This window comes from Sinohyriopsis cumingii, chromosome 19, assembly GCF_028554795.1.
Source record: "Sinohyriopsis cumingii isolate HCF-2022 chromosome 19, ASM2855479v2, whole genome shotgun sequence".
In the NCBI taxonomy this organism is placed as follows: Eukaryota; Metazoa; Mollusca; class Bivalvia; order Unionida; family Unionidae; genus Sinohyriopsis; species Sinohyriopsis cumingii.
The window spans coordinates 45176925-45191824 of NC_142979.1; the positions used below are offsets into that span (position 1 = coordinate 45176925).

Genomic DNA, 14900 nt, shown 5'->3' on the forward strand with positions numbered 1-14900 from the left:
AAACCAAAGCATGAATGCCAGTAACATGTGATGCCTCAATGTGTAGTCTGAGATGTTGACAGCAAAATCCATTTCTGTTAATTGTTATGGTAATGATGGTCCACTTACTACTGTCACTGATATAATGGAATTCTTTGAATCCATAATAATATGTTCTCCAAGGAGTAAAGCAGGTATTTTTATCTAGTTTTAAAGCAATAGACAAAGCAAGTCATTTTGCATGTAATACAATCATGGAGGTCACTCAAAATGTTACCAAGTAAAACTTTATGCTGTAATGTTATTATTGTAGTTAGATAAGTATATGTACAGTTATCATAATTGCTTTGGCAAAGTACCCCAGACACTCTTTGTTGCTAGCAGCTCAGCTTCCTATACACTACTGCATCTTTGGTCACGGAATTTTGGGTACATTCATATTTATAAAACTTTGTACCACCATCAAAAAGTAAACTGTGTTTGTAGTGATTGATTGTGTTGCTAATCCAGCCATGCCAAACTTTTAGATTGTTTAGAAGCAAAGAAGGCAAGACATCATTCAGCAGAATTTCCTGTTAACTCTTATCACAGACCTTCAAATTTGTATTCAAGTATACTTGAAAGAAGAGAAAATATTTCATTTTAGTTTTAATTTTTGTTCACGCAATATTTCACACATGTCCTCTTTTGTACTTTTCTAAATTAAGTACTACTTCTATTCTTGTAGACATAATTAGCACACAACATAATAACAAATCGTCTTGTCCAGATGATGTATGCAGCTTCATACAAAGTAATACTTTTTAATGTCATTACATTTTTTTTAAAATTCCAGAACAACAAAAAATGCTCAGTGTTGAGGAGATATCAGAAACTCATTTCTTTCAGCTACAGATCTGTAACCATTTGAGCAACATTAGGAAACTTTTATATCATTGGTTTAAATATATAATTTTCTTTATAAAAACGATATTCTCTGCAAACATCAATCTGGCTTTATTCCTCGTCATTCAACCAAATATCAGATCACACGTATATACTGTAACATCTGCAGTGCAATTGACCAAAGTGGAATTTTGTGCAACTAATATGTGACATATCCATAGCCTTGACAGTATGGCATAGGGGATTAATACTTTAAGTTAAGGAACCAACAAAACTCTATTGGCATGGATCAATGATTACCAAGCCAACATGTGCGTTATGGTATGAAACGAATTCTGAAACCTTTGACAACTCATGGCAAGTACACTCATGGATCAGTATAAGACCTTGCCCTTTTCATTGTACACATTAATGATATAGCCAAAAGCTTAAAATCACTGATAAGATTATTTGTAGAGGATTCCTTTTTACAATACATTGCTAGACACACTTTTCATTCAGGGCAAATTAAAAGATCTTCAAAAATCAATAGATTAGAAAAATTTGTCGCTTGTAAATTTTAATCTTTCTGAAACAGAATGCACCCTTTTCACCAACATGGAACTTGAATCCATACATAACTTTGTGAGTAAAGAGATTCAATTTGCTACATCACATTGACATCTGGGAATTATTTTATTATCACATGGTTGTAGGAGCAACCATATTGATTTTATAGTTCTTTCATCATCTGGTAGACAACTGAAGAAGTGTATGTATGTATTATTAACATATAACATGAACAAATTAGTTAACATGTATTTGCCTAATTCTGAAATATGCATCTGAAATTTGCCCTTCCTTTGCAAAATCAGATCCTGAAAAACTTGAAAAGTTAGAACTTGAAGAAGCCAGATTAATATTTTGACTGCCAAATTTAAGTATTTTGAAACTGGATGGCTTACTCCTACAGAAAGGTAAAATATGCAGTTTTTATACATTTGTCAATTATCAGTCTTCTGATTATGTAACTGATTTACACACACCCTGTTCATAAACACAGTGTATTACAATCTGAGTATTACAAACAATATCAATGCAGAACCTTGCAGTTCAAACACTCTCTTATACCAACACTTATCAATCCATGGAACAGTCACCCAAAATAAACCACAAGAAACTGTCACTCTAAAATAATCTTCAAAAGATAAATTTCTACTAAATTATGATTTATTTAGATGTAGATTTAGATCCTTCCTGATTATGTGGATTTCTAATGACAATCATTTTCTTTCCTAATGCATGTTCTTTAATGATGCATGAGATAAGCTTTTACTGAGACTACTATTGAGACAGCGTGTAGGAAAGAGCTCAAGATATTCTCTACACTACTTTTTATTAGTTAATTAAATGAAGGTATTAACTAAAATGTGGAGATTATAAAGTAAATTATATACTTAACAAGCATTCTCAACAGTATGTACCTGTGGTCTAATTACATCTACCAAGGTCTTTCTGACTTTAAAGCTTGTCAACCTTTATCCATGTCTAAAATTTCAATTACATATGGCTGTCTCATTAACTGATACAAAATCACATTATCTGATACTATAAAATTAAGTAATTAATATTAATATTGATTCTCATACTCCTTCATCTGGCAATGAACATTACAAAGCATAATAAAATATTATACAACAATATAAAATGAAGATATCTGTAATTAACACAAAAAGATTCACAAACATATAATTACTTTTTGTATACAGTTACAATTTTACTAAAAAAGACCACACCAAACTCTATTTCTCTGCTCTTCTTTTTACCTATTTTGTTCACCTTTTCCATTTCATTATGTATATGCATGCATGTGACAGAAAGAAGTCAGCTAGAATAAATTGGGAGATTTGTAAAATTTTGTCAAGAGCTTTTACTTCAAAAGCTGGAGGATTTTCAAAGAGAATGGTGCATTTTTCACTGCTGCACATTTCTTTAACTGTCTTAACCCAATCAGGACACAAAGCAAGGGTCATTATGTGAGTAGTTTTTGTACGTTTGTTAAAAAAAAAAATATGCGCAATTTCCAAGTCAAGGAACATTATTTTGACTAGATCTGAAAAATAATCTGTTATTGAAAATTGGAGATATAAAGCTGGAAAACAGTGTCTTGTCTTGGCATGTACATCTTTATCATACATGCCAACCCCTGGCAAGGAAAAAGTATAATACAAGTGGACAAAAAGAGGAATCTGAATGCACAAAAAGAGTAATCCAAGCAGAAAAAGAGTAATCAGGATATAGCATGTTAAAATTCAATGAGCATGTACAAAATGATTTATTTATCCCTCTAGAATTTTAACATCAATTACTGCTTCAAGTTTTTATATATAGCACTATCAGCTTTAAAAAGCAACAGTCCCTCATATTGCATTTCAAAACACATACCAGATGAGACTATGAATGTTTTGCACACCAGCAGAGCTTTTAGTTCTGGGTTACTGAGGTTGTTTTTGTGTTAACAACACAGAACAGTCTCTCACTGCCAGCATTAGAATGGTAAAGAACCAATATTCCTTTCATAATCTGACAACAACGAGGAAATTTATATCTTTCAGTTATTGGGTCTTTTAGCTGGGAAATAAGGTGCCTTGCACATCAACTCTGTCTGCATGAAGTACATTGTCAGGTAGAATGCCAACTTGATACTTCATGAGTTCTCCTGCTAATTTATTGACAGCCTTTTCTGAAGCAAGGTGCATTATATGACGAGGCAACCCGATATGTACACTGATGGAGACATTTTTAAAATACAGAATGCAACTCCTTTATGAATTCCAGTTGTCACTGATGGATTATCAGCCGAAAACCCCATACAGTTCTGCCAACTTATGTTTATTCAAAGTATTATAAGCAAATATAAAATGTTTTTTCCAGTGGAATCTACTGTTAATTCTGGTAATAAAAGAAGAGTACTCTGACTTTGCCCTTTTCATTGTCAAAGTATCTTACACAGACTGGGTACAACTTTTTGTCATCAAAGTCACTACTCCTGTCTGTGGCAATACTAACCGACCCAATTTTCATGGCTTCTGCAATTTTAAGCGAAGTATCTTCTGCTAAACACCTAACAATAATAGATGATGTTTTTCTTGCACATGCATATTTTCTGCAATTTTGGAATCAGGAAACATATGTTTCAACAAAGGACCAATGTAGTCTTCTTCCACATGGGATAGTCTTTGTTCTATTAAGTACACGGTAAATAATGCCTCTGCATTTATATAATTCATGTCTGCAATTTAGTTCTGCTGTAGAAAAGAAGTTACCTTAGTGCTGGAATTAGTAAAACAAGCTAATTCAAGGTTTCTTTGTTTTACTACCATGACCAATATTGAAATCCTTTCCATACAGCCTGCAATGGGCGTGAACCTGCCCTAGAATGGAATGCTGTATTGTGTTTTGAATCAGTTTTTGTCTTTTTCTAATCCATATGTGAAATTATTTGAAAACATTTTTTGTCTAACATACATATTGACTAGAATACATCTGACTTGATTTTAGTGCCAAATACCTACAGACTGGTTCTGTACCAAGATATAAATTAGAACAAAGAATCTGTGAGCAAAGATTAAAAATTAGAAAACCAGTCTGTTCTCTCCTAACTAAACAATACATATGCTATAAATAGAAACCGAGGTTAAAAGTTTGAAAGTAGAAACCAGCACGTTTCTTGGAAATAGGGCAGCTGCTATAGACAGAGCATAATACTGTTAGGAAACTGCATGGAAGTCTACAGAAAAGTGTACTCTTATGTCATAGTTATGTAGAAGTCGTCTTTTCTGAACATGGTCTGAAAGATTAATGAGATGTTAATAAAATGAGAAAACAAATTATTAATGTTTTAAAAGGGGATAAAATTTGAAAATGCGCAATCCAAATAAATGTATGCATAAGATATAATTTAGTGAAGAAAAAGCATAATAATTATGCCAAAAGCATAATGGCTGGCATGTATGCTTTATCCACATTTGACGCAGAGTCCACGAAAGTGGATTTGCTGTCAAGCTCAATATTCTTTAATTTCATGGGGTTTCTACATGATGCATGTCATTCTTGCCACCATAGCTGATTCTGGTGTTTTAGCTCTGGAGATATTACATGTTTTTAAATCTTGAGAAAATTTAAAAACCGAAGCCATAATAACTGTTTTATGCCACATAAGCCCATCAGTTAATTCAACCATAATTAATTTATGTCTTTAATCCTTTTCAAATACCTCTGATCACACATAGTACAATACATTTCGACAAGCTTCAAACATTAAATGTTAAATGTTTTACACTGCTTGAAATCAGCAACTAAACTGTCATAGTCATGGGTAGTATTACTGTAAATATAGTACACCTGAAACAAGATGTGAAAAAAAATGGCAAAAAAGTTCAATAATAATTTTGCATAGGTGGGAGATTTATGTGAGTGAGGGGAGGCATTCCTCATCTTAGGAGGAAGATACTCCCAGCCAGGAGGAGTGAACATCTCTCTCTCTCTCTCTCTCTCTCTCTCTCTATATATATATATATATGAACTGTTTCATCATATTTAAATGTAACCTAGAATCAAATCTCAAATTTTTGTACATGTTATAAAAAAGGTAAAATTGCTTTTTGGTGAATACTCTTTTCTGAATGTGTTTTAATCAACTTTTAAAATTGATGAAAAAAATTTAGCAAATTTCTCTCTTAAAATCTTAAAATGTAAGTACATATTCATTGTGAAAGCACATAATAGATGTAAAACTGATAGAATAGTAAATATGTGAATTTATGAAAACATATCATAATTTACAAATTTTGTTTTTGTAATTGTTAACAATTTACTATTTACTTGAAACAAACAAATCTGTATATTGCTGTTGCAATAATATGATATTACAACGATAGAAAGAGATATAAATACCTCAGCCTCAACTAATGAAGCTTTATCATGACAGTGTACAGTAATACGTTAACAGATGTACAAATTGGATATGATACATAATAACTGACGAAGCAAGCAAACTATGTATCAATGGGTATCCATGACAATGATACATGTCTGAAAACAAAGTCAAGAAAATAACAAGTCTGCAAATTGCTTCAAGTGATTCATAACATAAATCAATCAACATTATGACTAAATACCAAGCAGGTATGGTTTTCATGTACTAAGGAAGGGCATTGCCAGGATAATAGAAGAATACCAGGAGGGAATTAATTTAACTAAATTTGTGATTGTAAAACAAGCATGCCCACAAACTACAATTGTCCAAATATTAAAAGTTTATAAAATTTTAAATATTGCAACCAGGTCATCCACATTAGCATGCACACAACTGCATTAAATTTCATTTCATCTGCCTCATGCAGTTTTTGCCAAGTTCTGCAAACAAGGTTTAGGTCAAAAATGTAAATCAAATAATTTAAAAAATGTGTACAAACTGACAAATTAAATTTTCAATCTGTAAACTGTAAGTACTACTTTTAATGTCATTAAATTTACAAAAATTTCCAGATCAATAGAAAATGGTCACAGTTGACGAAATATCAGAAACTCATTTCTTTCAACCACAGATCTATATCCTTTTGGGCTTAAAGTCAGATGATGCATGTATGCAAGACAAACCAACAAAATTTCATTTGTCTATCTCAATTCGGTTTTGCTTAATCATGTTGACATTTATGTTAATATTTATGTCAAAAAATTTAAGAAGTTCCAACAATGTGTAAAAAATATAAATCTTGATATATATGTCTGAAAATCTAATCAAGTAATTTATATACATTAGATAAATGACAAAAATGGTAACAAACTTTAATTTGAGTATGTTAATTGCTTTTGAACAATCTCTTACTCAAATGTTTCCAGTATCGATGATCAATAATATTTATAGACATGAACAAAATCAACATGGATCCGCTGCAAGCAGTGTGAGCAAAATATGGACACCAAAATGCAGTTTAGCATTCAACTTTTTCTACTTACTAAATAAATGAAAATAGTTTACACTGAAACATGAAAAAAATAAAAGATCAATCTATTACATATGTTGTCAGTCTCAGTTATCAAAGAGATACCTGTTATATAAATGAATCAAATAAGTATTATAATGATATGCCTAGATAACTTTCTTAAGCACCGGGTGAACGCAGAGCTTGTTGAATCTTATTCTTTTCATAGTCGGGACTAAATCAGATACAACTAAGTACATATTTTAACTACAACAGCCCTTAAAGCTGACAGATTAATAATTGATGAAAGCATACCATCTTACGGTTGGTATATCACAATAACATTTGATTAAACTATTTGGGGGAGGATTAGAAAAATCATTCCAGGTATATAGTAATGCACACAAAAAAACGTTTTATTTGAGAAAAATTATGAAAATACTTCCCGAAACCTTTACATATGCATACAGTATATGTAATTATTATTTTTTGTATTGTTTCATTAATTTAACATGTCAGATCTGTGCAGTATTTCTCCTTATAACTTATTATTTTATCCATTATTTCAATACTGCCTGAACTGTTCAGTTTTCCACTATACTACATTGTGTCAAACTGCACAAAATGCTACCATGATCATAGTACCATGAACAGATGAAAGAATACTGTCCATATTCTTCAAACAAAATGTAGTATCCTATAATCATAAATTTTTTGTATCAAATCCTTATTCCTTAAGGGTAACGTTGAACAATATCAACAAAAACAAAACGTAAATTTACGAATACCTATTTGTGCCCCAGAATGAAACCAATACATTTTTTTCCCAGCAAAAAAAATCATTACCTTTGGATGGGACTTTGGAAAATGTTGCCAGCTTTCAATATCAAACATGTTACAGTCCAAACATGACCTACAATTCTCAAACTAGTCCCTATTTTGAAATAGTAATGGTTCTTTTAAACTTATAATAATCTTTTATTTTTGACAGTTCAACAGATGCGGCATGTATGATTGTTCAAGCATATTATTCCGTTATGATGCAGTGAACAAATTTCATTTCCATTTCATCTTATTTATGCTGTGATCTGTTGTCTTCTACTGCTCTTGTACAAATTAAAGTTGATATAGAATAATAGCCATTTATAAATATAATCACTCAAAGGAATTCGGACCCCCAAAAAATCTTTGATCTCAGCTCTTTCCCTCATGAGAAGATTTTCAGCATAACATTATCCAAATAACACTTTATGTGATGCATATGTGATGGCATGAATAGTATCAAGTAATTCCAGTGCCATGACAATACAGTATATAATCAAAATGACAAGCAATGAATCTAACAATAAATATATCATTAATATACAAAAAGTGAGTATTTATATGTTTGCATATTGGAACAATATAATAGACATATTAACATCCTATCGGAGTGAAAAAAGCAAAAATGAACTGTTATGTGTAACAAACAAATTAAACTAAATATTTCTGTTTCTCAGCCATAAGGCAAATAGAACTCTTGGATTAGTGATCATTGTTTATATTTTATGGATCTAGCTTTACTGGAACAGGAATCTCGGGTCAGTCATCATGCGAAAGCTTGATTACATCATCATATGGGAAGAAATTTTCCAATTATGTCATTTGCAATTTGGTAAGTCAATGATGTAATATCCTGTGCAAGGAATACATCTTACTTTTTCTCCAAAATATATTAGAAAAAAATACTGCATGGATGCCACCAATATAAAGAAATTCCAGACCACCACAAGTCACATTTTAATGATCTCTTATCTATGTCGATGTGTCAATACATTTTACACATATCAATACATCATGCATATTTCAGTTGAAATATGTAAACAATTCAGTCTTTTTTCAGCTGTTTACAGACAGTTATGAACATAATTAATAATACCAAAAAAAAAGACATAAAATTGGTCAAAACCACAAAACATTTTGCAATCAACTACTGACCAATTGGGAGAAGAAAACAGAGTTTGACATCATATGACAAAGTAGGTCAATATGTAATTAAACCAATTTAAAATGTCGCTATCATAAATGGATAAAAATTATATTATTAAATACAAAGAAAAATATCTTGATGAAAATATTTAATAAAGAAAATACACATCAGAAGCACCAATACTCTAATGATTAAATAATTCTTTTTGCTTCTGTTTAAAACATATCTAACAGAAATTACACAATGATGAATCCAAAGCATAAAAGACTTGGTATTAAATTTAACCGGGATTAAAGAAACATAACAAAAAGACACAACTATGATGTAAGTGTATGAAGATCAGACAAAACCTTAAATTTGAACTGTTTGGGTTAAAATAGTTTAATTGTTACCATGAGATGTTAACTATGTTTACAAAATGGCAAAACAACAATCTGGTGAATATTACATGGAAGAAGGAACTTAGACTTCCAGTAAGTGGAGAAGAACACATCTACAATGATATTTATTGCTGCACAATTTTATTGTTCAATTTTTATGTAGCTTTCTGTTCATATTCATTGCATAACAAGTTCTAACACTTTATACAACATGCCCATGATGGCTCAAACACAGTGTACATGAAATTAAATGTACATTTTATGTAAACGCTTATCTTACAAAGACTGATAATGTGAAATGGAGTGGGTGAAGCATCAGAAAGTGGTCAGATTTGAAAGCATCAGTAAGTGGTCAGATTTGACAGCATCAGTAAGTGGTCGGATTTGAAAGCTTCTGAGCATAACAAATTAAATCAAATATTCTAATGATTATGCATTTGACTATGATTTTATTTCTGCAATCTAATGTAAGCATTGAGAAGCTGGTAGTCTATAGTTCAATACCCAGATTGCAATTATCATTGAATTTTGGTTTGCATTCAACACTAAAATCCATGTTAAAGTTTTGGTAAATGATTTTTCACTTGTTTTCTCATAAACGCTTCATGGATTTTCTTCTTACCTGGGATGAATCATGATGAAGCTAAAGAAATTCATTCTGTATACAAACTCCTACCTCTAGGACCCCTGGGTCAAGGTGATTGTCATAGAAAAAAATTTCATGTTTATATTTCCTAAGGAGATGCTATGGGAGATACTTCACTTTCCTTTGGCGAGCGGGACATCTAACCCAGACCTCGCACACACTGCCCCTTCCATCGAAAGCAATAGTGTCACTCTGGAAGCAGTCAACAACTTTACTTACCTGGGGTTAACCAGCAGCAACACTCTCTTGCTTGATGTGGAGCTGGACAGAGGGCTTGGAAAGGCAAACATCATCATGGCATGACTAACGAAGAGGGTGTGGGAAAACAATGCACTGACACAGCACACCAAGATCCAAATCTACAAGGTCTGCGTTCTCTGCACCCTCCTATATGGAAGTGAGACCTGGAGTACCTATATGAGGCAAGAGTGTCGGCTCAACTACTTCCATATATGGTGCCCAAAACGCAGCCTGAAAATCAGCTGGCAAGACCGTGTCTCACACAGGGAGATCATTCAGAGTGCAAGTACCCCCAGGATGTACTCCCTGCTGAGCAAATGCCGCCTTCATTGGCTGGGACAAGTCAGACGCATGGAGGATGGGAGGCTGCCAAAAGACATCCTATATGGACAGCTGGCCACTATCACCAGAAGATTCAGCCGCCCCTCACTCCATTTCAAGGATGTGTGCAAGAGGGATATGATGGCATGTGACATTGACCCGATGGCTGGGAAGTGCAGGCCAAGGACCAAGGCACCTGGAGACAGACAGTCTGTAAGGGCATAGCAGTCACTGATGTGAGGAGAGGCCAGCTGGCAGCAGACAAATGTGAGAGAAAGAAGAGCACAGCAGCAACCACAGCAATGCAGACTTCCTAGTACGTCTGCATCAACTGCAGTAGGGACTGTCACTAACGCATAGGCCTGCACAGCCACAGCAAACATTGCCAAAATCCCAGAGGCAGACGACACTACAAGGGCGCTACTCGCATGGTCTCTCGAGACTGAGCCACCAATGATGATGATATTTTCTAAATTCCTGCATTTTCGTCATACTTTGCCTCAATCAATATGACAAACTATGATATTTTATTCTGCAACATGCTCACTCCAGCTCTTGAAATGGAGATCCAAGTCACACATTTAACTGCAAGGCGTTGATCAACAAAAGTAAATATATAGAAGTAAATATACAGAAAAATTTGATTTTCTTTATTGATTGTCTCTCAGTAAATGTGTTTGCAATTGATTATGCATTGTATACAGTAAAACCTGTCATGAGCGACCTCTGCTATGAGCGACCACCTGTCATTTCCGACCACAATCGTAATGCACGGATCGATTTTACTATATAAACGCTCTGTTATGAACGACCACCTGCTGAACGCGACCAGCGACCGCGATTTCTTGGCAAAATATGCATTTTGACACTGCTATGAACGACCGCATCGCCAAAAAATCAAAACAGATTGACACTACTGACCTTAACTTAATCCTCTGCAAACACTAGAGCTCGGGATAAATGTAGTATGCAAACATATTGCACATTAAATAACACTATAGTTGAACAACCATATATCGGGATAAACACCTCCAACCATCATTTAATCCTTTGTAACAAAGACTGCATAAATAACAAAGATTGCTCTAATATAGTATTTAAAAATAATTTGTCTTGCTACAGTACCAGTTTTGTGAAATTTACAACTCCAGCATACGGTGTCATTTGTAAACTGCTTTAAACCAGACTAAAGTACATGTCACTAACCGTCATTGTAGTGCTGAAGTCATGTGAATAGCCAGTAAGAGTAACATCAAAGGGAGTAATGATGGATATACGCAGTCAATTTAGAGGTTTGTAATTTTACTTTATCTGTATGAAAACTCACAAAACGCCGGTAGTCCTTATGTCCAAGTGAGAAATCGTTTGAAAGGGCTTCAGTGTTTGTCCAATCTACACATAGGACTGTGGAGATCTGATTTTAATCAGATTATAATTTGTGACAAAATATTTCAAAAAGTTTCAATATGTACAGATGAAATACTGATGACCTAAAAATGTATTCTGGCTTTGATGAAAAACTCTGAGTCAGGAACCTTACATTGGTAGAAAACAAACTAATAATCATTTAAATCTGGGCAAAATCGACTTCAAAATACCTGACTCTGGGAAAAAAATGGTAGAAATCTTATTTTAATAGTAGTGACTTTGACCTCTGATTCCAGCACCTAAATCACAGAATTTTATGGTGCTGAAATATTGAGACGGATGTACCACAGAATCCACTGTGTTGGGTTTATTGATATGAAGGTCTACTGAGAGTGATGGACAATATTCTGCCGGCACAACAATGTGATGCAATTATTAAGGATCAGCTGTTCTGGAGCACTCAAACTGTAGATGCTTTCTGGCTGTGTTAAAACTCCTTCTTCGAACTGGATTTCATTATATTTGTGAGTCCAAATTACTTTCTCTGTATTTCCATTGCTGACTCCATGTAAATTTTGTGTTGTGATTGATGAGGCAGCAGAAGGGCTTAGTCCAACTGGAGAGTAGCAGCAACTTGCAGATGGACTTGAGTCAACTGGCTCAAATTGAGAACTAGGAGATGGAACTGATCCAGTTAGTCCATAGGAAGGACTAGGCAAAGAGCTGACTCCATACTGTCTACAGCAAGATCCAACAGGGGAACTTAGTACAGTCTCCCTATAAGTATAACAAGGTAATGGACTTGACACATTTAACCCCATGGAAGAACAAAAATTTGGAGAGTAAGTTCCTGAAGCAGACAATGACCCAGGACTTGAATCCTTAAAACTGTTTTTTTTGCAATAGGGATGAAAAGATGCTTTTGATTTTCTAAATGGTTTTTGTGGCTTTGTATGTGAAGAATCAAAAGGGTATGGTTCTAATTCTTCAACCATTGGAAAGCTGGATTCTGCCATTTTTAAACTTCTTGCAAAAAACCTTGCTGATGTAATGGATGAAACTGTTGCTTGATCAAAATCATTATTGTCCTGATGTGACATGTATCCTTGATCGGAGACAGAAACATTGTCTTCGACATTGACATTGGCATTGCAAGCTGATTCAGGCACTGTTGTAGCATTGGTATCATAGTTCTTCCTTCGGTTTAAAGTTGACTTTTTGTGTTGTTTACCCTTTCCAGTGTGAATGTAGCTTTTTTCAGATTTTCCATCTTGAATAGCACAAGACAACGTACCTATGAAAGAAAACCAAACAGAAAAAATTAGGTTATTCATTTTAGAAACTTGCAACAGATAAATCATAAAAAGAGAACAACAGGTGAAACCAAAACCGCTTGTTATGTATATCTATATTTGCTGTAACTCCTGGTACATCATTTTATTATATTTTCGAAACTTATATTTTGTTACAAATTGTATGTGACCTGGCTCTGTTAAGAATGCAAACTGTGTAGGATCTATAAATATATGTTTACATATGTGTTGACAATTAGTAATAATAATCATAATAATAAGACTTAAAATGGCGCCTATGACATAGTTTCTCAGCTACTGATGGGATATGGAAGTTTCAAGAATAAATATGTGGTTTTCCATTGGTTGTGCAAGGTCACGCGAATATGCTTAGTTCAACAAAATAAATAGTGTATGGTGTCACATGGGGTCTACTGTGAAGTACAGTTGCAATATACAGTGTATATAAGAAGAAAATTAAGTATTCAGTTTCATTCTAATTTTTGGAGCCATTCACACTTATTTTGTTCATGTTATAAGTCTGCAGACATGTTTTATGTTGTACTTAGATATTTATTTGAGAGGAAAAACGTTTGTTTGGACTATTCAGTGGAGATAGAAAGTGCTATAAACCTTATAAGGACTAGCTTGGCTTCATTTCATATTACTGTAAGTTTCTCTCACATTTTCATTTATAACTTTGATAATTAAAATCAATGTATGATAAGATAGATCATAAATCCTTATCTCTTCGTATGTGCACTTATTGCAAGAAAATGGGGTACATTATTTCTGACTGCTTTAAGTTAAAAAATAAACAACAGACTATAGACAGAACAGTTCCAAATGTTCTTTTTTCTCATGGATCATGGTCATTGTCATGTATTGGATACAATACATTTGTGGGGTTAAATCAAATGCAGTCTCCATCTGATTCTATTATGGAGAATTATGCGCCATTCATGCCAAATTGCTGATTTGATTAATCCTATCCCGATTAAAATAGTAAGAGATACAAGAGCTTATCAGAGTATTTTACTGTCAGATACTTTGCTTTTGTCTGAGAAGTCTTTTTTTCTGAAAGTGTTCTTGTTCAGGGTGTAGAGTGCATTTTTATTCAAATTCCTCTCCATAATGTTAATTTAACATCATATTTAATTTCAGGGCCAGTCACTGTTGGCACTGTATTTTCTTTACCTATTGAGGGTGTTCATTAATTGCTAAGCAGTGGCTTTACTAGTGATACGGTTGTGGTTATTTCACTTGCAACTGACAAACTTTGCTTGGATCAAAGATTGATCCTACTGAAAATGAAATCCCAGATTATAACCAGCTTGTGCAGTTACTACAGCTATGGATCTTGAGAATGAAGTTGATCAGGATATTATTCCTTTGGCTGAAACATGCATTAGTCACACTTTTGCTGAGGTCAATTTTGCTTCTGGTACTGATCAATCAAATGGTATTTATCATTGTGATCCTATTTTAACTGCACATTCTATTATGTCTTATCAGGGTGACAAACGACAATAACTTGTCAAACAAGAAAAAGATCCTGATATTTTCTGTTTGTTTCAGACAGCTATTAGCCAAGTTGGCTCCTAAGTCATATAGACAAGAAATTATAAGTATAGCATATGAAACTCATTTGGCTGGTCATCTGGAAGTCATCAAGACTTACCACAAGGTCTTACGTCATTTTTATTTGCCGGATATTACAAGTGATGTTTACAAATATTGTAGGTCTTGTTTTTTTTGTAAATTGACCAGTTTTAGTTCTTTTGAACTACATTTTGGACATATTGTTCTTTGATCATTGGAGTTGTTAAAAGAAAAATTATTTTAATAGAGGAT

The 14900-nt window shown here is 33.4% G+C and overlaps 1 protein-coding gene across 1 annotated transcript in view; it reads right to left on the reverse strand.

The window, feature by feature from the left end:
- Nucleotides 1–2222: 2222 nt before the first annotated feature.
- Nucleotides 2223–14900, reverse strand: part of LOC149775618 (uncharacterized) — a 29534-nt gene continuing 16856 nt past the window's right edge. Inside the window, exon 4 of the mRNA XM_089943000.1 lies at nt 2223–13048. Within this exon, the coding sequence (XP_089799126.1) occupies nt 12138–13048 (911 nt within the window). The 3' untranslated portion in view covers nt 2223–12137. The remainder of the gene's footprint in view (nt 13049–14900) is intronic.